At 42.4% G+C, this 24915-nt stretch overlaps 1 protein-coding gene and 2 long non-coding RNA genes across 4 annotated transcripts in view; 2 read left to right on the forward strand and 1 right to left on the reverse strand.

Moving 5' to 3' along the window:
* The window catches only part of LOC123997466 (glycoprotein endo-alpha-1,2-mannosidase-like protein), a 40432-nt gene extending 24574 nt beyond the window's left edge, over nucleotides 1–15858 (forward strand). Inside the window, exons 3-4 of the mRNA XM_046301739.1 lie at nucleotides 2176–2252; nucleotides 14770–15858. Of these exons, the coding sequence (XP_046157695.1) occupies nucleotides 2176–2252; nucleotides 14770–15406 (714 nt within the window). The 3' untranslated portion in view covers nucleotides 15407–15858. The remainder of the gene's footprint in view (nucleotides 1–2175; nucleotides 2253–14769) is intronic.
* A 1408-nt stretch (nucleotides 15859–17266) lies between these two features.
* LOC123997609 lies at nucleotides 17267–19569 on the reverse strand. 2 transcript variants are annotated; one of them, XR_006832137.1, is made up of 4 exons: nucleotides 19336–19569; nucleotides 18599–18794; nucleotides 17651–18034; nucleotides 17267–17445 (listed from the first exon to the last, which is right to left on the reverse strand). It is a non-coding gene; the product is annotated as an uncharacterized LOC123997609 (long non-coding RNA). The 2 variants fall into 2 exon arrangements; XR_006832138.1 differs by having other exon boundaries at nucleotides 19051–19569.
* Nucleotides 19570–19827: 258 nt separating this feature from the next.
* On the forward strand, nucleotides 19828–22929 carry LOC123997580. The gene is made up of 4 exons (XR_006832134.1): nucleotides 19828–19869; nucleotides 22325–22380; nucleotides 22611–22712; nucleotides 22788–22929. It is a non-coding gene; the product is annotated as an uncharacterized LOC123997580 (long non-coding RNA).
* Nucleotides 22930–24915: the final 1986 nt, after the last annotated feature.

Consider the following 24915-nt stretch of genomic DNA (forward strand, 5'->3'; position numbering starts at 1 on the left):
TGAAAAAGCGTGTGTGAAGAAGGAGGCCTACAAACTTGACTCAGTTACACCAGCTCTGTCAGGAGCAAAATTCACTCAACTTATTGTGGGAAGCTTGTGGAAGTCTACCCAAAACATTTGACCCAATTTAAAGGCAGTGCTACCAAATACTAATTGAGTGTATGCAAACTTCTGACCCACTGGGAATACGATGACAGAAATAAAAGCTGAAATAAATAATTCTCTCTGCTATTATTCGGACATTTCACATTCTTAAAATAAAGTGGTGATCCTAACTGACCTAAAACAGGGAATCTTTACTAGGATTAAATGTCAGGAATTGTGAAAAAACTGAGTTTAAATGTATTTGGCTAAGGTGTATGTAAACTTCCGACTTGCTTTTCTTTCATTATTTGTTTCTTTATGCATTAATATGTTGGCTCACTGTCCGTTGTTAGCATTTCCTGCTTAAGTTTGGCCATTTTGCCAATTAAGTAATCATTCAAATAATTGGCAACATCATTGTGATGAATAAGCCATCTGCTTCAATGAAAGATGGAGTTGAATTTGTCTTTCTGACAATCATTTAACTTAAAGTACGGAAAAGTTTTTTTTCTTCCATCGTTCTTTACATCATTGATCTTGGTTTCATTAATACAGTTTCTTCTTCTTTTTGTTAAGTTTAGTCACGTCATTTTTCAGATGTCAGATGTTCTGCCAGACTTTTTCGCCTTTCCTTTTGCCCCCCCTTCTGTCAACCATCCAGTTTCTCATTTCCTCATCAATACCATGGAGCCTTAACAGTTCTAACAGTCAGTTTCTAATTTCCTCATCAATACCATGGAGCCTTAACAGTTCTAACAGTCAGTTTCTTAACAGGTGCATGTTTATCAATAACTGGATGAAGCAATTTCATAAATCAGACAAACAAATATATATTTTTTTACATCATCCACATAAGAGTCACAGCTAAATCTTTTGTATGATCTCTTTATACACTATTTTAGGCCCAGCTTTTTGAACCTTGGTTCTCCTAGATATAGCCACTATATTGTGATCACTGCATCCAATGGGTACGGATACAGCTTTAGAAAAGAGTTCCACAGTATTAGTAAACATTTGATCATCAATACATACTGTATGGATGATCTTGTTCCTTTAGTGTTTGTAAACACCTTGGTAAATTGATTAATAACCTGAATCAGATTAAAAGGCACTGGTTACAGCGAGAAGCTTCCTCTTGAGTGGACTCTGTTTACATCAAATACACTATCAAGCATTTCACACACATTATTTAGATAGTGTAATAGGCTTTAGATGAGGCAGGTGAACCTGAAGCCACACTACTTCAATAACACTTGACATGAGATCTTCTCTCAGCATTACTGGGTATATGGTTCTGAATATACAGTACCAGTCAAAAGTTTGGACACACCTACTCGTTCTTTATTTTTTTCTTTATTTTTTACTATTTTCTACATTGTAGAATAATAGTGAAGACATCAACACTATGAAATAACACATGGAATCATGTAGAAACCAAAAAACTGTTAAACAAATCAAAATATATTTTATATTTGAGATTCTTCAAAGTAGCCACCGTTTGCCTTGATGATGGCTTTGCATACTCTTGGCATTCTCTCAACCAGCTTCATGAGGTAGTCACCTGGAATGATTTACTCCTTCGAGATAATCTGATTTATCTGTCATTGTTATCATGGATTCACATACAGAACTAATGTTCTCTCTCAGAGGCTTACAGATTGTCGTCATCTTGCCATTTCCCGATTAAACTCATCGAGCAGACCCTGGGAGAACTGCAAACTGTTCTCCAGGTTCTGGACCTCTCTGGTCAGATTATTTTATTAGTTGGCTCCACCAGTATTTGGACACAACACTTGAAGTCATTTTGCCGTTGTTGTAACAACTGCTTATTATAATGGCTGCATAATAATGGATGTATTGCTCCTGCTGCGTCCTTAGGCTTTGAATAGCTCTCAATTAGACCCAAGTGGCAGCTGAACACAGCCCAGCCCCTGCCACCTTTTCAGATGTGAATATTCTCTAGAGTTTGAGTCAATACTAACTCATCACCTAGATGGTTGGGCTGGCTGCATAGACACACTTACAAATATGTGACAACAATGCAATGAATGGAAAGCTGTGGACTAAGATGTTTTGTTATTTTCTCTTCAGGTTGCATTTCATCTCCAGCCTTACAGAGGGCGGAGCGACCACAGTGTCCATGACAACATCAAGTATATCATCGACAGGTAGGTCTCGTCTTTGTTTAGAATAACTTCAAATTGAAGTGGACACAAAGTAAAACCTTGTTGAACTTTCCTGTTGAAAACAGTAGTTTTCAGACAACATAGACCCTTTTAAAGGACTGAGACACAGTTCACTTCAAATCAAATTCTATTGGTCGTTTACACACGTTTAGCAGATGTTATTGTGGGTGTAGCGAAATGCTTGTGTTCCTAGCTCCAACAGTGCAGTATGAATGTACTTAAAACATATAGAAATATTAAGACGAGCAATTTCGGAGTCCTGAGTGAGTGAGTGAGTGAGTGAGTGAGTGAGTGAGTGAGTGAGTGAGTGTGTAGGTAGGTAGGTAGGTAGGTAGGTAGGTAGGTAGGTAGGTAGGTAGGTAGGTAGGTAGGTAGGTAGGTAGGCAGGTAGGTAGATCGGTAGATCGGTAGATCGGTAGGTAGATACTGTACTAGTCAAAAGTTTGGACACACCTACTGATTTAAGGGTTTTTCTTTATTTTCACTATTTTCTTCCTTTTCTGTGGCGGTCCTCATGAGAGCCAGTTTCATCATAGCGTTTGATGTTTTCTTGCGACTGCACTCCAAACATTTTTCAAGTTCTTGACATTTTCCTAATTGTCTGACCTTCATGTCTTAAAGCAGTTATTAACAAACTGGGGTACAGGTACGCACAATGCTGTTGGGGGTATGCTAAATAAAAATTGTGATTCACTTTTTTTCCCTTCATATTTTCACAATCCATTTATATTTTCCAACAGGGCTATACATACAGGTAGCCTCATCAAATAATTAACATCCAATCACATTAACCGTTACTCTCTCATGGGAATTCCACTAACGGTCCGTATGTAGCCAAACGTAGCTGCTGTTCATTCCGTTTGCTCGAAAATGGATTAATGGCTAAAAAAAGTACGGCCCATGTCCATAGATACACATACCAGCTCTACTGGTAGTACTGCTACTACCAGCACTACTACACCTGTACCCGTTGACGACACAAGTTGTTCTGCTTCCACGAGCACATCCAATGCTAGCATCAGTAATTCTACATTTATTGTTAACCCAGCTAGCTTGGACATTGACAGTTGTGAATCTCATGTAGCTGAAAAGCTAGTGCCCCTTACCCGGGAAAGCACAAAGAGGCTCAAATATTATGAGAACTACATTGATTTGGGGTTCACTTATATTGGGAGTAGTGCCTTTCCTTAGCCACAGTGTGTTATATGTGCAAAAGTACTATCTCACAACTCGATGAAACCTTCACTCTTGCAAAGAAACAAAACATGCCAATTTGAAAAATAAGCCACAGGAGTTTTTTGAGTGAGAATTAAGACAGCTTTAGAGTAGTAAGACATGTATAAAAGCAACAGATACCATTAATAAGAAGGGGCTAGAAGCGTCTTATATGGTGAGCTATCGAATGGCTAGGACAGGCAAGCCCCATACTATTGTAGAGGACTTAACTATTCCTGCCGCCTCGGCTGGGACAATGCTGGGGGAAAAGGCCCCCAAAAAACTATACAGACAATGCCTTCATCAAACAACACTGTTTCACGACGCATCAGTGACATGGCAGGAAATGTCTTGAAACCAGTGAATTTTATGCATTACAGCTGGATGAGTCAACAGACGTGGCAGGCCTGGCACAGCTCCTGTAAGATGTCCGTTACGTTTATGGGGGATCAATTAAGGAAAACATCATCCTCTGCAAACCACTGGAAACCAGGACAACAGGAGAGGATATTTTTTAAAGTAGTGGACAGTTTTGTGACATCAAATGGACTTTGGTGGTCAAAATGTGTTGGTATCTGTACTGATGGCGCAAAAGCCACGACAGGGAGACATAGTGGAGTGGTAACGCGCATGCAAGCAGTTGCTCCCGACGCCACTTGGGCACACTGCAGCATCTACCAAGATGCTCTTGGTGCCAAGGGAATGCCTAACAGCTTGAAAGACGTTTTGGACACTACAGTGAAAATGGTTAACTTTATTAAAGCAAGCCCCTGAAACAAGGCCCCTGAATACATAAGTGTGCTGGTTATCAAGGGGCAAAGTAGACAAAAATGTTTAACAGAGACGAGCTTAAAGTTTTTACTGACGAGATTCTCACACGACTGGCCTATATGGGTGATGTTTTTTCTTGGATTACAGGGACTCTCTGCAACCATATTCAATGTGGGGGACAAAATTGAGGCTACGATTAAGAAGTTGGAGCTCTTCTCTGTCTGCATTAACAAGGACAACACACAGGTCTTTCCATCATTGTATGATTTTTTTTGTGTGTCCCGAAAGATGACACAAACAACTGGATTTGGCATCCCTTTCATGCCCTGCCACCAGTCCACTTACCGATATCTGAACAAGAGAGCCTCATCGAAATTGCAACAAGCGGTTCTGTGAAAATGTCATTTAAATCAGAAGCCACTGTCAGATTTCTGGATTGGGCTGCGCTCAGAGTATCCTGCCTGGGCAAAACATGAGACACTGATACCCTTATTTATTTTACCTTTATTTAACTAGGCAAGTCAGTTAAGAACAAATTCTTATTTTCAATGACGGCCAAGGAACAGTGCAGAACGACAGATTTGTACCTTGTCAGCTCGGGGATTTGAACTTGCACTTGAACTTTGCAACCACGTATCTATTGTGAGAGTGGATTCTCGGGCCTCACTAGCATGAAAACTAAATACAGGAACATACTGTGTGTGGAAAATGATTTAAGACTAAGACTCTCTCTTGTACAACCCAACATTGCAGAGTTATGTGCATCCTTTCAAGCCAGGTTGTGACAAACTCACTCATTCTTATGTTTAATAAATGTATCGTATAGTGTGTGTGTGGCAGGCTTACAATGATGGCAAAAAACAACATTTGAGAGTGCGCTGAACCTGGTGATAGAGGGTGTATGCAGCTGGAGGTTGAATGTTTGAAGGGGTACGGGATTATAAAAAGTTTGGGAATCTGTCCTTTCTCTTTGCTTATTTTAGCTGTTCTTGCCATAATATGGATGTGGTCTTTTACCAAATAAGGCTATCTTCTGTATACCACCCCTACCTTGTCACAACACAACTAATTGGCTCAAACACATTAAGGAAAATAATTCCACAAATTAACCAGGCACACCTGTTAATTGAAGCTGGTTGAGAGAATGCCAAGAGTGTGCAAAGCTGTCTTTCAAGGCAAAGGGTGGCTTCTGTGAATAATCTCAAATATAAAATATATTTTGATTTGTTTAACAATTCTTTGGTTACTACATGATTCCATATGTGTTATGTCATAGTTATGATGTCTTCATTATTCTACAATGCAGAAAATAGTAAAAATAAAGAAAAACCCTTGAATGAGTAGGTGTGTGCAAAATTTTGACTGGTACGATATATACATACAGCCAAGTACATTTAAACTCACCTTTTCACAATTCCTGACATTTAAAAATTCCCTGTCTTAGGTCAGTTAGGATCACCACTTTATTTTAAGAATGTGAAATGTCGTAGAGAAAATTATTTATTTCAGCTTTTATTTCTTTCATCACATTCCCAGTGGGTCAGAAGTTTACACACTCAATTGGTATTTGGTAGCATTGTCTTTAAATTGTTAAACTTGGGTCAAACGTTTTGGGTAGCATTCCATAAGCTTCCCACAAGCTTCCTCCTGACAGAGCTGTTGTAACTGAGACAGGTTTTTTCAGTTCTGCCCACACATTTTCTACGGGATTGAGGTCAGGGCTTTGTGATGGCCACTCCAATACCTTGACTTTGTTGTCCTTAAGCCATTTTGGCACAGCTTTGGAAGTATGATTGGGGTCATTGTCCATTTTGAAGACACATTTGCGACCAAGCTTAAACTTCCTGATTGATGTCCTGAGATGTTGCTTCAATATATCCACAATTTTCCTACCTCATGAAGCCATCTTTTTTGTGAAGTGCACCAGTCCCTCCTGCAGCAAAGCACCCACACAACATGATGCTGCCACCCAAGTGCTTCACGGTTGGGATGGTGTTCTTCGGCTTGCAAGCCTCCCCCTTTTTCCTCCAAACATAATGATGGTAATTATGGCCAAACAGTTCTATTTTTGCTTCATCAGACCAGAGGACATTTCTCCAAAAAGTCCCATCTTTGTCCCCATGTGCAGTTGGAAACCGTAGTCTTTGCCTTTTTATGGTGGTTTTGGAGCAGTGGCTTCTTCCTTGCTGAGCAGACTTTCAGGTTACGTTGATATAGGACTCATTTTACTGTGGAAAAATATACTTTTGTACCCGTTTCCTCCAGCATCTTCACAAGGTCCTTCGCTGTTGTTCTGGGATTGATTTGCACTTTTCGCACCAAAGTACGTTCATCTCTAGGAGACAGAATGCCTCTCCTTCCTGAGCTGTAAGACGGCTGCGTGGTCCCATGGTGTTTATACTTGCGTACTATTGTTTGTACAGATGAATGTGGTACCTTCAGGCGTTTGGAAATTGCTCCAAAGGATGAACCAGACTTGTGGAGGTCTACAATTTATTTTCTGGTGTCTTGGCTGATTTCTTTTGATTTTCCCATGATGTCAAGCACTGAGTTTGAAGGTAGGCATTGAAATACATCCACAGGTACACCTCCAATTGACTCGAATTATGTCAATTAGCCTATCAGAAGCTTCTAAAGCCATGAAATAATTTTATGGAATTTTCCAAGCTGTTTAATGGCACAGTCAACTTAGTGTAAGTAAACTTCTGACCCACTAGAATTGTGATACAGTGAATTATAAGTGAAATAATCTGTCTGTAAACAATTGTTGGAGAAATTACTCATGTCATGCACAAAGTAGATGTCCTAACCAATTGCCCTTAACCAACACAAAAACATCATATGGCGTTCTGCATTAGCATCAAACCACCCCAAGTGATATGCAACTTTTCAGGGAAGCCAGAAACCAATATACACAGGCAGTTAGAAAAGCCAAGGCTAGCTTTTTCAAGCAGTAATTTGCTTCCTGCAAGAGAAACTCAAAAAAGTTCTGGGACACTGTAAAGTCCATGGAGAATAAGAACACCTCCTCCCAGCTGCCCACTGCACTGAAGACAGGAAACACTGTCACCACAGATAAATTCACTATAATTGAGAATTTCAATAAGCATTTTTCTACGGCTGGCCATGCTTTCCACCTGGCTACCCCTACTCCGGTCAACAGCACTGCACCCCCCACAGCAACTCGCCCAAGCCTTCCCCATTTCTCCTTCTCTCAAATCCAGTCAGCTGATGTTTCGAAAGAGCTGCAAAATCTGGACCCCTAAAAATCATCCAGGTTAGACAATCTGGACCCTTTCTTTCTAAAATGATCTGCCGAAATTGTTGCCACCTCTATTACTAGCCTGTTCAACCTCTCTTTTGTGTCATCTGAGATTCCCAAAGATCGGAAAGCAGCTGCGGTCATCCCCCTCTTTAAAGGGGGAGACACTCTTGTCCCAAATTGCTAAGGACCTATATCTATCCTACCCTGCCTTTCTAAGGTCTTCGAAAGCCAAGTCAACAAACATATTACCGACCATTTCGAATCCCACCATACCTTCTCCGCTATGCAATCTTGTTTGAGAGCTGGTCATGGGTGCAGCTCTGCCACGCTCAAGGTCCTAAACGATATCTAAACCGCCATCGATAAGAAACAATACTGTGCAGCAGTATTTATTGACCTGGCCAAGGCTTTCGACTCTGTCAATCACCACATCCTCATCGGCAGACTCGATAGCCTTGGATTCTCAAATGATTGCCTCGCCTGGTTCACCAACTACTTCTCTGATAGAGTTCAGTGTGTCAAATCGGAGGGCCTGTTGTCTGGGCCTCTGGCAGGCTCTATGGGGGTGCCACATGGTTCAATTCTTGGACTGACTCTCCTCTGTATACATCAATGATGTCGCTCTTGCTGCTGGTGAGTCTCTGATCCACCTCTACGCAGACGACACCATTCTGTATATTTCTGGCCCTTCTTTGGACACTGTGTTAACAACCCTCCAGGTGAGCTTCAATGCCATACAACTCTCCTTCAATGGCCTCCAATTGCCCCTAAATACAAGTAAAACTAAATGCATGCTCTTCAACCGATCGCTGCCTGCACCTGTCCGCCTGTCCAACATTACTACTCTGGACGGTTCAGACTTAGAATATGTGGACAACTACAATTACCTAGGTGTCTGGTTAGACTGTAAACTCTCCTTCCAGACTCACATCAAACATCTCCAATCCAAAGTTAAATCTAGAATTGGCTTCCTATTTCGCAACAAAACATCCTTCACTCATGCTGCCAAACATACCCTTGTAAAACTGACCATCCTACCGATCCTCGACTTCGGCGATGTCATTTACAAAATAGCCTCCAATACCCTACTCAACAAATTGGATGCAGTCTAACACAGTGCCATCCGTTTTTGCACTAAAGCCCCATATACTACCCACCACTGCGACCTGTACGTTCTCGTTGGCTGGCCCTCGCATTATACTCGTCGTCAAACCCACTGGCTCCAGGTCATCTACAAGACCCTGCTAGCTTAAAGTCCCCCCTTATCTCAGCTCGCTGGTCACCATAGCAGCACCCACCTGTAGCACGCGCTCCAGCAGGTATATCTCTCTGGTCACCCCCGAACCAATTCTTCCTTTGGCCGCCTGACTGGAACGAACTACAAAAATCTCTGAAACTGGGAACACTTATCTCCCTCACTAGCTTCAAGAACCAGCTGTCAGAGCAGCTCACAGATGACTGCACCTGTACATAGCCCATCTATAATTTAGCCCAAACAACTACCTCTCCCCCTACTGCAGTGGTTCTTAACCTGGGTTCGATCGAACCCCAGGGGTTCGGTGAGTCGGTCTCAGGGGTTCGGCGGAGGTCAAGACAAACATCCGATTCATATGATTCGTGATGACACGCTCCGCTTGGCCATCATTGGCTGCAGGTGATCACGCTACATCGCTTGGCCTATCTGTGCTGCAGGGAATTTGGCGCGCTCAGTTTGTGACTATGGTGATGGTACGTCTTGTGATTTCTTTCTTAATATTTTAATCCCTTCATACTTACTATGTCGAGCAAAAAAAGAAAGTGGTCGGACGAATATGTACAATATGGATTTACATGTATAACCGAACGTGATGGGAGTCAGTGTCCTAACTGCATGATTTGCAATGCCAAGTTGAGCAATTCTAGTCTAGCACCTTCAAAACTAAGAGAACACTTCCTTAAGCTGCATGGAGATGGAAAATATAAGAACACAACGCTCGCTGAATTCAAGGTGAAGAGAGCCAGATTCGATGAAAAGGCTACTCTGCCTGTTCTCGGCTTTGTACCCATCAACAAACCGATCCTCACAGCATCGTACGAAGTTGCTTACCTGATCGCAAAGCAGGGCAAACCACACACCATTGGTGAAACACTCATGAAACCAGCTGTGTTGAAGATGGCGAATATCATGCTGGGAAAAGAGGCCGAAGTTATCCCAAATTCCTCTTTCAAATGACACCATCAGCAACAGAATAGAGGACATGAGCAAAGACATCTTGGCTCAAGTAGTTGCAGATCTGATTTCAAGTCCGGCAAAATTCAGCCTTCAACTCGACGAGACCACAGACGTTTCCAATCTAAGCCAGCTTGCTGTATTCGTGCGCTATGTGAAAGACGACGTGATAAAGGAAGAATTTTTATTTTGTAAGCCTCTTACAACAACAACCAAGGCAGCCGATGTGAAGAAACTTGTGGATGACTTCTTCAAAGACAACAATCTTTCGTGGGATATGGTTTCTGCAGTTTGTTCGGACGGAGCTCCAGTCATGCTGGGAAGAAAGTCTGGTTTTGGTGCGCTAGTGAAAGCCAATGCACCACACATCATTGTTATGCATTGTATTCTGCACAGGCATGCATTGGCAACAAAAACCTTTCCTCCAAAACTGGCAGAAGTATTAAAAATTGTAGTTGAATGCGTGAACTATGTGCGAACTAGTGCTCTGCGGCATCGCATCTTCAGTGAGCTGTGTAAAGAAATGGGCTCTGAATTCGAGGTACTTCTGTACCATTCTAATGTTAGGTGGTTATCCCGGGGACAGGTGCTGAATCGTGTTTTTGCCGTGCGTGTGGAATTAGCCCTGTTTTTGCAAGAGCACCAACATTGTCATGCAGATTGCTTCAAAAATTCTGAGTTCATTCTCATTTTAGCGTACATGGCCGATATCTTCGCAGCTCTCAATCATCTCAATCAAAAGATGCAGGGCGGTGGAGTCAACATCATCGAAGCTGAGGAAAACCTGAAGGCTTTTCAAAAAAGCTACTGTTATGGAAACGACGAACAGAGAACAAACACTTCGCAAACTTTCCCCTGCTGGACGACTGTGTAAGTAAGATCGAAGATGTATCTGGAATCGAAGACATTTCTGTACCCACTGAACTGAAGCAAGCAATTGCCATGCACTTAGATGAGCTTGCAAAGTCTCTCGACGGATACTTCCCTACAAGAGAGTCATATCCAGCATGGGTGAGACAGCCGTTCACGTTTAGTGTTGAGACAACAGATGTCAATGATGAATACCTCGATGAAATCATTGAAATTCAGCAGAGCCAGGTTCAACAGCAACTTTTCAGAACAACAATGCTTTCAACGTTTTGGTGTCAACAAATGGTAACGTACCCTGTTATTGCTAAGAAAGCTCTGGAGATTTTCATACCGTTTGTTACAACATATCTTTGCGAGCAATCCTTTTCGAGGATGCTGGACATAAAAACGAAGAAAAGGAACAGACTTTGTTGTGAAAATGACATGAGTGGCACTTGCCAAGGTGAAGCCGCGCATTTCTGAACTGGTCTCTGAAAGGCAACAGCAGAAGTCACACTGATTTGCAGTAAATATTCATTATTATGTTTTTGTTTTTGTGTGAAAATGTTTTGATGATTTTGTTCTTTGAACACAGTGATGTTGATGCACGGTTCATTTTGTGTACCAGTCAAATATATACACATATGTTTTGAATTTGATTTTTTTTCCAATTAAGAAGGGTTCGGTGAATGCGCATATAAAACTGTTGGGGTTCAGTACCTCCAACAAGGTTAAGAACCACTGCCCTACTGTATTTATTTATTTTGCTCCATTGCACCCCATTATTTAATTCAGTCTCATCTGAGTTGTAAATTCTTGGTTATCTTCACGAACCCTGGCTAACAAGTTGAATCAGCAATGCAAAATTGGGTTTAATTATTTATACACTAAACACCTAACTAATCACACAGAATTACACATACACATAATTAAATCATAACTTGATTACAAATGACGTCATAAAGGAAAACGTCCCTGGCGGGCGGAACAGATATGACAGTTGGTTACACAAAAGAAAAGGGGCTGGGTTTGAGTGAAAGAGCGGGAAGACTGAGGAACAAAGGGTGAAGCTGTGCTATCGTAAATACAGTATCTTATGCATTCTAAATTACCGCCCATATGGAAAAGGAAAATACAATAAATATTTACTCTGAGCTGCGCTTCCGTAGGTTGGTGGTAGATGGAAGGCCGTGTTGCCCAACTGAGTACTTTGAAGAATTGCTCTGCTGGTAAATTGGTAAACTGGTAAACGTTGTAGTAACGTCGTTGTGTGGTAGACGGGTTACTCAGTCTGTTCCTTCCTAACCCTCGTTTGCAGCGGCTGTTGCTATCTCAACGGCTAGGAGGTATCACTTCTGTAGTGAATAAGAGTTCAAAGTTCATACCATTCGCAACCAAAGCTCACACTGATGTTGGCTTCGTTCTGTAGTTATTATCTGAACCATTCTGACATCGGACCATCGTCCTCACAACAGGAGATTATATTGTCGTCAAGGGCTTATATAGGAAGGGAGAGGAGGGTGTGTTTGAAAAGTTTTATAGCCCATGTCCCTTCACAGGGGCGGGCCACTGATCTCACATTTTAGAAGCTAAAATCACATTTCATCCCATCACGAATAATTTAATATTCAAACATTTAAATTGAACAACAATTCCTAGAGTTTATGTCATCTTATCATTGATGAGAATGTCTCAGATGACAACCGAACTGACACCATTTTCATTAAGTACCACCGCATATGTTCCATTGGTCGGATTACCAGAATATAGTTAATTTCCCCTCACCTTCTGATGTTCCCAGAATCTCTATGTTAACCAAGGGTTTTGCAAATGTAACATCAGTAGGGTAGAGAGAGGAAAAAGGGGGAAATAGGTATTTATGACTGTCATAAACCTACCCCCAGGTCAACGTCATGACAGTATTAAATATTAAAAACAGAAATACCTTATTTACATAAGTATTCAGACCCTTTGTTATGCTAAATTAAATTGAGGTCAGGTGCATCCTGTTTCCATTGATCATCCTTGAGCTGTTTCTACAACTTGAAATGAGTCCACCTGTGGTAAATTCAATAGATTGGATATGATTTGGAAAGGTACACAATATATAAAAAGGTCCCACAGTTGACAGTGCATGTCAGAGCAAAAACCAAGCCATGAGGTCTTTCCGTAGAACTCAGAGACAGGATTGTGTCTAGGCACAGATCTGGGGAAGGGTACCAAAACATTTCTGCAGCATTGAACTTCCCCTAAAACACAGTGGCCTCCATCATTATTAAATGGAAGAAGTTTGGAACCATTTAAGACTCTTCCTAGAGCTGACCGTACCGGCCAAACTGAGCAATCGGGGGAGAAGGGCCTTGGTCAGGGAGGTGACCAAGAACCCAATGGTCACTCTGACAGAGCTCTAGAGTTCCTCTGTGGAGATGGGAGAACCTTCCAGAAGGACAGCCATCTCTGCAGCACTCTACCAATCAGACCTTTATGGTAGAGTGGCCAGACGGAAGCCACTCCTCAGTAAAAGGCACATGACAGCCCGCTTGTAATTTGCCAAAAGCCACCTAAAGACTCTCAGACCATGAGAAACAAGATTCTCTGGGTTTGTTGAAACCAAGATCGAACTCTTTGGCCTGAATGCCAAGTGTCACGTTCCGAGGAAACCTGGCACCATCCCTATGGTGAAGCATGGTGGTGGCAGCATCATATGCTGTGGGGATGTTTTTCAGTGGCAGGGACTGGGAGGCAAGTCAGAATCGAGGGAAAGATGAACAGAGCAAAATACAGACAGATCCTTGATGAAAACCTGCTCCAGAGCGTTCAGGATCTCAGACTGGGGAACAGTTTCACCTTCCATCTGGACAACGCAGGAGTGGCTTCGGGACAAGTGTATATCCTTGAGTGGCCCAGACAGAGCCCAGACTTGAACCCAATCGAACATCTCTGGAGAGACCTGAAAATAGCTGTGCAGCAACACTCCCCATCCAACCTGATAGAGCTTGAGAGGATCTGCAGAGAAGAATGGGAGAAACTCCCCAAATACAGGTGTGCCAAGTTTGTAGCGTCATACCCAAGAAGACTCGAGGCTGTAATCCCTGCCAAAGGTGCTTTAACAAAGTACTGTGGTAAGGGGCTGAATACTTATGTAAATGTGATAGTTTCATGTTTAATGAATTTGCAATAGTGTAAAAAATAAAATAAAAATAAAAACTTTCTGATTATGGGGTATCGTGTAGATTGATGAGGGGAAAAAACTATTTAAATCCATTTTAGAATAAGGTTGTAACCTAACAATATGTGAAAAAAAGGTGTCTGAATACTTTCCGAAGGCACTGTGTATGTGTGTGTATACACACACGATGGGATGTATAGACCAGTGGCGTATACACATGACATTTTTTTAATGAGCATGGCCTTATTTCTATTACAGCATATTGGATGACTCTCATTCATATTCCAGTCACCCAGTTAAATGTAACAGCGACAGGTTTAGCTACGACATGACACTCCAATTTTCCCTAAACGCATCATGAGGTTGCTACAACCTAGCCTATGAATGAAAGTTTACAACGTAGGTGCACAGAGGTCGAGAGACACATTGGTAATCAAAGTGACCACCTTGCGCACACTTGTCTGCATCGAGCTGATATAAGGTGTAATCATTAGTCTAACAGTTGCAGTCTCTCGGTCCCAGCTTTGATCTTCTTGGTCTTCCTGTGACACCGGGTGCTGTAGATGTCCTGAAGGGCAGGCAGTGTGGCTACGGTGATGCGTTGGGCTGACCGCACCACCCTCTGGAGAGTCCTGTGGTTGCGGACGGTGCAGTTGTCGTACCAGGCGGTGATACAGCCTGACAGGATGCTCTCAATGGTCCATCTTTAAAAGTTTGCGAGGGTCTTAGGGACGAAGTCGAATTTATTCAGCCTCCTGATGTTAAAATGAGACACTGTTGCACCTTCTTCACCACACAGTGATGTGTATGCCGAGGAACTTGAAGCTTTTAACCTTCTCCACTGTGTCGTCGATTTGGCTGGGGCTGTGCTCCCTCTGCTGTCTCCTGAATGCTAGATTACATGTAAATAACTCTAGAATGCGATTCATATCTTATTAGGATACTTCTAGGTTATTTCTCCTTCCATGCAAATATCCAAATCTGTATCAATAATCTTGTGTCCATTTATTTGTGTTTGAAGGTACGGGGACCACGGAGCCTTCTACAAGTTCACCTCCAGCACCGGGAATATCCTGCCTCTGTTCTACATTTATGACTCGTATCTGACGCCGCCCGAGAACTGGTCCGACCTGCTCCACCCCACGGGCTCCCACAGCCTGCGTGGCACGCCGTATGACAGTGTCTTCATCGCCCTCATCGTGGAGGAGCGCCACAAGCATGACATTCTTGCCGGTGGTTTCGATGGCATGTACACGTACTTCGCCTCCAACGGGTTCTCTTTTGGTTCATCCCACCAGAACTGGAAGGCGGTCAAGGCGTTCTGCGACGGTAACAACCTGTTATTTATACCTAGCGCCGGGCCGGGCTACATCGACACCGCAGTCAGACCGTGGAACAACCACAACACGCGCAACCGAGTCAACGGCCGCTACTACGAGACAGCCTTGCAGGCGGCGCTGAACGTGCGGCCCGAGATCGTCACGATAACGTCGTTCAACGAGTGGCACGAGGGCACGCAGATCGAGATGGCTGTGCCAAAAAAGACGGTGACCAGGTTGTACTTGGATTACCAGCCGCACCAACCTGAGCACTACCTGGAGCTCACCAGGAGGTGGGCAGAGCAGTTCAACAAGGAGAAAGAGACATGGCTCATGTGAACTGGCACGGTATGTGTGAAAGAGAGAAAAAGCACAAGTGACTGTAGAGGTTTATGAATGTGTGAGAGACAAGTGCGTGGGAATTGGACTGGAGAGAAGAAAAAAAAGAGAGAGAGAAATGCTCATTTTAACTTTTTTGGGGGGGTGCAAAATTGCATTATGTGGTATATTTGGGATATTCTACAGTTGACTCTTATGTGCAACAGAAAGCTCCCCGTCCTGCTTGCCATATCTCTGCCCTGGATCTTGCCTCCTGATAACCTCTAGACAACCCCCATCCTCGCTACTAGCATGGATGGACACGTCAATAGTCTAATATACTGTACACAGTACACTCTGTCCTACTTTGACAAACCACTGTCCAATGTAACCATCTGTTTGATACAATGCACCCTGGCATGACTTTTCTTTCTGCACAATCCTTTTAAGTTTTACAATGATAATCCCAATAAAAATAGACCTGGTGACATTTCTAGGATTTGACTTTCATCCACAAGCCATCTCTTTCTTGGAAAGTATGAGAGAATAAAGGACGAGAGAGAGAGAGAGAGAGAGAGAGAGAGAGAGAGAGAGAGAGAGAGAGAGAGAGAGCTAGTGGAACTGTACGATTATATTTTCTCTTCATTAAGTCTAGCCTTTTCTCTTCACTCAAAGCAAGTGTGGTCATTGCCAAGTAAAGGGGTATTTCCTGTGTGGCTTAACAAGGATGTGGAGCTCAAAGATGTAGGGTGAAGTTGCCCCTAGGTGCTGATCTAGGGTCAGTTGTACATTTCCCCAACTAATGGTTAAGGTTTGGGGGAGCTAATCCTAGATCGGTACCTAGGGAAACTTCAGCCCGGAGCCGAACCAATGTGTAAGGGAAAACAGCATGCTTGACCAAATGGTTTAATGTCAGTGCACCAGGGAGAGTCTGAGGGCTCCACAGAGATGTTGGGGTATCGGAGCATGTGATTACAGACCAATTCAGCCAAGGGGAAACGCCACGTCCACAGCAGTTTCGTTTTATCTGAAGACAGAAAACAACCACCACCAGTGAGAAACGACATTCAACAATTTCATATTTTAAGTCTCACACAATTACCAGTTTTAATAAATGCAATCTGTTCAAAACAGGTTTTTCAGATTCATTCACCATTAGGGTTGGGACATTGTCCGTTAAAATAATTCAACTTTTTATAGAAATAAACAGTCACTCTCGTGCGCAGGCAATGTAAATGTATAGTCAGGCTGTTTATTTTGAGGGTTAACTGCCTTGCTCAAGGACAGGTTTCTGACCCAATGCTCTTAACCGCTAGGCTAACTCCTTAATGTATATGCATTACTGAATAATGACCATCTACATTCCAAACATGTGAGAAGACACTTACCAAAAAAAAAAGTAATTGAGAGTGTTCTGTGGACAGGAGCTTTTGCAGTAGTTCATCCACCACACTGACATTCACCCAGTACTATAGGCGAGGAGAGAAAACCAACCCAAGCCATCATGATCTGCATAATGCATGCCATTTATTGTCAACAACATACTCTCATTGGTCCATTATACAAACCAGTAATCAGGTACTCAAAACTGTTGAGCAATAATACACTAGATCACAGCTCATAGGCTGCATTTACAGTCAGCCCAATCCTGATATTCTTTTCCCCACCAATTGGTCTGACCAATCACATCAGATCTTTTCTCATCAGATATTTTTCAGAGCTGATCTGATTGGTCAGAAGACCAATTTGTGAAAAAAAGGGTTTTCCCATAGACACAACAATGCTTGGACAGCTAATAACCCAGAAAGACAAAAACAAATCCCTTAAGTTTTACAAGAAACCCAGAGCATTCCACGATAGCATGCAATGTGCAAAAGGACCGTCCTTCCTTTAGAAATCATCAATCGCCTCAGCGTTGCAGGCATTGCCATTATTCAGAGTTGTATTTGGCCATGGTAAGCACAGGTTCTTGCTGGTTGTACATTTCAGCATGTGGCATGAATTCGAATGGGGCAAACCTCACTCATCCCGTGTCTTCTGACAGTCCTCTAGCACATGGACTGTGGAAGAGAAGGCATTGAAAGAACAGAAAAGAACAGGGGGGGTTATCACTACCACAGGTCATTTTCACTATACTGTATGGTTAAACTACTACTCACAACATGTGCTCATGTACTTTTAACTTGGATAAATTAACAAAACGGATTGAAATGTATTACAGTCAGTGGCCTGTAATCTGCTGAGCAGGCCAGTATCACTACTCACCAGCCAAGTCTGATGATGCGGTATTTGCCTGTTGACCCCAACCGACTCTTGTCTCCTATTGGTCCGCCATCCACCACCACTGATAACTGAGGCCACAGATCCTGGAACTCCTGTATAACTACTATTTTGCCAAAGTCCTTTTAAGTATCAGTGAAAAATGATGCACTGATAAACCTTGGTTAGTTGTAGATGATGTAGTCCCACCTCCTCTCCAGTTCATGGAATAAAAACAGTTCTCACACACGGTGGGTTGTCTCAACATACATGTACAGCCACAGTGCTGGAGTGTGCGCTGATGTTGGTGCTGGTGAGGGCAAGAGGTTCCCGACACATCTGGCAGAGGCGTCACATGAAGGCCTGGTCCGGGATGCACACTACTACTAACTGGAAGTAAAAGGTAAACACATCATCACCAACAGCCCAATGCATGTAATAAATAACTTACTAAATGCCAATCCAAAATCTAGCATGCAGAAAAGCAACACACATTTTCAAATTGAGTGGTTTATGAATTACAGTATAATTTGTAATCTTTTAGGGGCAGTGAATTGTCCATGTCTATGGAAGTGTAACCGGAGTGAAGGGATTGAGGTCAGTGTTGAGTACTTCAGCTCGTTCCAGAACTAGAGTGACAGGGCCAGGCAACAGGTCCCCTATCAATTCTTTTTTGACTGACACCTTACAGTACCTCCCACCACAAGGGTAAAAAAACAACATTTAGGCTTGGCTGCAATATTGCCTGATTCACATTATAGGGCTGATGCAAACCGTACTGTGCTGGCACCAATATTTTCATTTTGTCCTGTCCAGCAAGGTAGATTTTTGCAACTACGTTAGATGCGTAACAAGGCCAGGCCAGTTCAGCTCAGCCCTATAGTGTGAGTTAGGCATGTTGCAAGACATTGAGCCACAAGAACAATGATACGAACACCATCAATGCACGCTTACTTGTAAATGTCTTTGATTTCTCCAACACAAATGGCCAGTGGTTTCTCACCATTACGTCCTTTGATGTCATACACCTTTTTGATGGCATTGGAATTCTGAGCCAAGCAAGCCAGCCCATATATTGTGTCCGTTGGCACAGCCACAACTTGCCCATCCTTTAGAGCCTTCACTGTTGAATTCAGGACTTCTGCACCATCTACACTTCAAAAGCAAACCATTAGGAATGAATGGTCTTATGCAAACAGCTTACATTGACTGATGTATGATCACATTTCATCAGGAGTAGACATTCAACAATCTCCCCCACAACAGAACGTGGCTAATGCAAAGCATTTGACAAAAAGCCCAAGATTTATTTAGTTTGAGACATGTTATTGCAGAATACATATATATTTTAATATGTATCCTTTATTTAACTAGACAAGTAAGTCTAGTTTTAAATGACGGCCTACCTCGGCCAAACCCGGACGACGCTGGGCCAATTGTGCGCCGCCCTATGGGACTCCCAATCACGGCCGGGTGTGATTTAGGCTGGATCCGAACCAGGGACTGTAGTGCCTTAGACTGCTGCGCCTCTCGGGAGCCCTAACACGTGCACTTGAAACCATGAGAATGATATATCTCGCTAACAACTATTAGCTTATCATAAGGACTATAAGGACCTCTATTCAACTTAGAATTTATTTTAATTGTAGAACCTTGCCGTTTGAGTTTGAATGGTGACATAATGGACCGACCTTGCAGTCTTGCATCATCACACCGGGCAGATGGTCCATTTATGACGGACTGCGGTGACAAGCGCATAATATTTGTCTTCAGTTCTTTGCACCTAGTTTGTCCATCTCCGGTCTATAAACGCGTCTTTAATATCATTAAGTTTGAAATAAACTTTAAAAATGTATTCAAAGAAAGTGTTGGTGCTACATGCTGTGTCGGCTGATGAAATAACATTAACTGTCTTCTGGGTAACGCCCTCAAAACAATGACACACATTTCCTTAAAGTGAAAGCACACAGCTTCGCAAAATGTTTATAAAATAAACAAGATCAAAATGTGCTTTGTAATTTGCATAACAAGTGGCTGATATTGATCCAAACTAATAACAAAATAGTACATGCCCATTACATCAAATTTACAAGGATACCTTCAGTTATTCAACTTGTACCATGCCTCCAATCAATTACCAATTAGTAAAACTATATCACATGTGTAACCCCCAAGTGTACAGACCAGGTGATTTTCTAGGGAAACAAAAATGGCGTCGGTTCCAGGTAACATTATACTACACAAATGCCTATATATCTGTATTAGTGGTTGTTTAATTGTAATGCCATTTCCATTGTGCATGATATCTAAGGAAGTCTCAAGGTTTTGCTTGCCTGAGATAGTGTGGTCTACAGCTTATAATGAGATACTCTATCTTCCTAGAGTTTATCTGTATTTTTCATAGCTGTCTTCATACCATCACAGACTGATGCTGGCACTAAGACCGCACTCATTGAGCTATATACCGCCATAAGAAAACAGGAAAACGCTCATCCAGAGGCGGTGTTCCTATTGGCCGGGGACTTTAATGTAGGGAAACTTAAACCAGTTTTACCTAATTTCTATTGGCATGTTAAATGTGCAACCAGAGGGAAAAATCTCTAGACCACCTTTACTCTACACACAGAGACGTGTATGAAGCTCTCCCCCGCCCTCCATTTGGAAATCTGACCATAATTCTATCCTCCTGATTCCTGCGTACAAGCTAAAATTTAAAGCAGGAAGCACCCGTGATCAGCTGAAGCAGATGCTAAACTACAGGACCGTTTTACTAGCACAGACTTGAATATGTTCTGGGGTTCTTCCGATGGCATTGAGTACACCACATCAGTCCCTGGCTTCAACAATAAGTGCATCGACGACGTCGTCCCCACAGTGACTGTACGTGCATACCAAAACCAGAAGCCATGGATTACAGGCAACATTCGCACTGAGCTAAAGGGTAGGGCTGCCACTTTCAAGGAGTGGGACTAACGCGGAAGCTTATAAGAAATTCCGCTATGCCCTCCAACGAACCATCAAACAGGCAAAGAGTCAATACGTGACGAAGATCGAATCGTACTACAACGGCTCCGATATTCGTTAGATGTGGCAAGGCTTGCAAACTATTAGACTACAAAAGGAAGCACAGCCGAGAGCTGCCCAGTGACATGAGCCTACCAGACAAGCTAAATAACTAATATGCTCACTTGGAGGCAAGTAACACACGCATGCATGAGCACATCAGCTGTTTTCGGACGACTGTGGGATCACGCTCTCTGCAGGTGATGTAAGATCTTTAAAAAGGTCAACATTTACCAGGACATGTACTCAGAGTATGCGCTGACCAACTGGCAAGTGTCTTCATTGACATTTTTAATATCTCCCTGTGAGCATGTAATACCAACATATTTCAAGCAGACTACCATAGTGTTTTTGGGCACAGGGACTAGGGTAACCTGCCAAATGACTACTGACCCGTAGCACTCACGTCTGTAGCTATGAAGTGCTTTGAAAGGCTAGTCATGTCTCACATCAACACCATTATCCCAGAAACCCTAGACCCACTCCAATTTGCATACTGCTACAACATATCCACAGATGATGCAATTTCTCTTGTACTCAACAAATGTCCTTTCAAACCTGGACAAAGGGAACACCTATGAGAATGCTATTCATTGACTACAGCTCAGTTCAACACCATAGTGCCCTCAACTCATCACTAAGCTAAGGACACTGGGACTAAACACCTCCCTCTGCAACTGGATTCTGGACTTCCTGATGGGCCACCCCCAACTGGTAAGGGTAGGTAACAACCCATCCGCCACGCTGATCCTCAACACGGGGGCCCCTCGGGTGCGCACTCAGTCCCCCCCCTGTTCACTCATGACTGCATGGACTCCAACACCAAGTTTGCAGATGGCACAACAACGGTAGACCTGATCACCGACAACGATGAGACCGCCTATAGGGAGGAGGTCTGAGACCTGACTGTGTGGTGCAAGGATTACAACCTCTCCCTCAATGTGATCAAGACAAGATTGTGGACTACAGGAAAAGGAGCGCCGAGCACGCCGCCATTCTCGTTGATGGTGCTGTAGTGGAGCAGGTTGAGAGCTTCATGTTCCTTGGCGTCCACATAACATGGTCCAAGCACACCAAGACAGTCGTGAAAAGGGTACGACAAAACCATTCCCCCTCGGGAGACTGAAGATTTGTCATGGGTCCTCAGATCCTCAAAAGGTTCTACAGCTGCACCATTGAGAGCATGGTTGCACTGGTTGAATCACTGCCTGGTATGGCAACTACTCAGCCTCCAACCACAAGGCACTACAGAGGGTAGTGTGTATGACCCAGTACATCACTGGGGCCAAGCTTCTTGCCATCCAGGACCTCTATATCAGGTGGTTTCAGAGGAAGGCCCTAAAAATGGTCAAAGACTCCAGCCACCCTAGTCATAGACTGTTCTCTCCACTACCACACGGCAAGCAGTACCGGAGTGCCAAGTCTACATGTACATATTACCTCGACACCAGTACCCCCTGTATATAGCCTCGCTATTGTTATTTTATTGCTGCTCTTTCATTTTGTTTTAGGTATTTTCTTAACTGCATTGTAGGTTAAGGGCCTTTAAGCATTTCTCTAAGCTCTACACCTGTTGTATTCAGCACATGTGACAAATAAAATGTGATTTGATTGTAGATATGGTGAAGGTTCCAGCTACCCAAAATGATGGGATAGACTCTTCAAACACACAGGTCAGCAGTGGGACTTTAATTTTTTCTTCAAAAAGTACTTCTAATTTGGAGGTAGTAAACTGAAGGTATCCAGACACTTCATCCAAATAGAAATCATACATGTAGTTAACCTTATTAGATGGTCATGTGCTTTTCTGAATTAAGAGGTTTTAACTTCTATTGGTCTCTGGTTAGTAGGGTGACTGAACATTTACCAAAAAGTCAACTCACCCTTGTTTTGGTCAGCACAGCTACTTGAAGACCTCCAAGACCAGTTGGTCTCCCTGAAGGAACAGATTGATCTATGCAACACTGTTCTGAAGGACTTGGTGGACCTGCGGGGCATTTTAAGGGTATGTTTCTCCATGCTTCAAGCTCTGAAAAATGTGTCAACCACCAAACTGAAGTATCTTTTCTGAACTCCACAGGAGAAGAACCTTAGCGATGGATCATTCCCTGCTCCGAAGTGACTGATTTTACTCATGGTGGAAATGTGAATCATTTATGTCAAATAAACTATCATAGATCACAACTTTTTTGCTTGGGCAAAAATGGGAGACCTGTCAAGATTTCATTATATTGCTCTCAATTCAAAAAGTAATTACTTTATTATACAATACTACTTTATACAAAACAAGCAAACCAATTTCACATGATACATTCTTTTAAAAATAGAAATCCTTTACAACTTCATTCTTTGGGTGTTGAAGACATTCCTTTGGAAGCATTACGTTTCCCCCTCGTTTTACCCATTGAGTGTTCAAATGAACAGAATTCCAAAATACAAACTGTGCTTTCTTCAAAGTGGCACTTTATCAAAACCTACAAACTGCCAGTGTTCTGCACCTATGAACTCACCATTCCAAACATCTGACCATTGGCTAGAAAACAGGACAAAAATCCCCATTTGAGCCATTTTTCGCATGACAATTTAACCTAAAGGTAAGCGGTTAAGTGTATATAAAAGGCTGAACATGCCAGAAGACTCAACCCTTGTTTACACAGATCTACTGGGGTCAGAACCATGGTTACATTTGAGTCATTTATCAGACGCTCATATATCCAGAGTAACTTACAATAGCAATTATGCCTTCCTCAAGGGCAGACAAATTTTTCACCTGGCAGGCTTGGTGATTCGATTCAGCGACCTTTCGGTTACTGGCCCAACATCCTTAACTGCTAGGCTACCTGCTGCCCTGGACACTGTGGAGCCAGTGTGAGATATGGGTCAGAAAAAGTACCTCTGGGATATTCTACTGTACTCAATTGTACCTTAACACAGATCCATCCCTGAAAACTAATTTTTGTGCTCCTGCTAGCTAACAGTATTCACCACAGCCATTTTGGAATGGCAGTGTCAGCCAATCAGCTTCTTTGTTCAATGTGACGTGCTAGCTAGCTGCCACAGACATAGCCCCTGCCCTTTCTCTTCTCAAAATGTGATTGTAAACCTAATCACACTGCCTACCTTAAATTTAGAAAAGCTATTTTGTTTTCATGAATTGTCATAAACCCTGCCTATTTCTCTTCAAATGTGATTTTAAACCTAACCTTAACCGCACTGCTAATCTTATGCCTAACCCTTCAAATTAAGAGGGCTTGTTTCATGACATTTTACAATATAGGTGGTAACTAGTGGATATCTGTGCCATTCCATAATGGCTGCTGTGGCTACTGCTAGCTAACATGAGGACAAAAAGGGCAGTTTTTGGAGTACAGTGGCAAATCCCGTCCCTGCATTGAGGTAACTTTTCCCACCCATATATCGCGTCGGCTCTAGTGTCTTAATGTTACCATGATTGCGTTTTGAGCTCAGTGTAAACAAGCGTAACAGTAGGGTCAGTATCTTCTAGCAAAGTTAGAACCAGCAATTTAAATTCTAACAATTGGTCTAAACTGTTACATTTGGTTAACAAATCAGGTCCAAATTTGTATCACCCTTACAGATTAAAAGTTAATTGAGATGACTTGAGTAAAAATGGCACATACAGTATGAGAACACGAAGATGATTGTTATTCACCCAAAACTTAAGATGCAGCATACAACATTTGACCCAAATAATTCTTACAACAGAATCATATTGTAATCCCCCCCCCCAAGCAAATCCAGTTAGTGTCTAAACAGGTAAATGTAAAGAAACAACTCATTCAATATTCACTGGAAAGCAATGGAAAAAAAGACAAAACATTTCAATGCCTAGGCTCACAGCCCCACCTCAAACATGATACATCACACATAATAACTTGGACCTTCACATAAAATGGATGATTATGGTAAACAAAATAGGATGTCAAATTGGTCATGCCGGTTAGTTGAATACGGAAAGATTTGAGCAAAAATGATTGTATATGGAGTTTCGCAAATGAGCAAACCTGAATATTGATATAACTTGGACCAAGACAGATGTAAAAGGTTGGTCATTATTTTTTTGTTGCATTTTGTACTTTAAGGAATGCTGCAGTCAAATCATTGCATAGATATTTTCTTAAGTATGCATCAAATTGGAGGTGAACATGTTGAGGGCAGTCAGGGTTCATAATTGTAATACATCAAGT

The sequence above is a fragment of the Oncorhynchus gorbuscha genome, linkage group LG15 (genome assembly GCF_021184085.1).
Source record: "Oncorhynchus gorbuscha isolate QuinsamMale2020 ecotype Even-year linkage group LG15, OgorEven_v1.0, whole genome shotgun sequence".
NCBI classification, from domain to species: domain Eukaryota; kingdom Metazoa; phylum Chordata; class Actinopteri; order Salmoniformes; family Salmonidae; genus Oncorhynchus; species Oncorhynchus gorbuscha.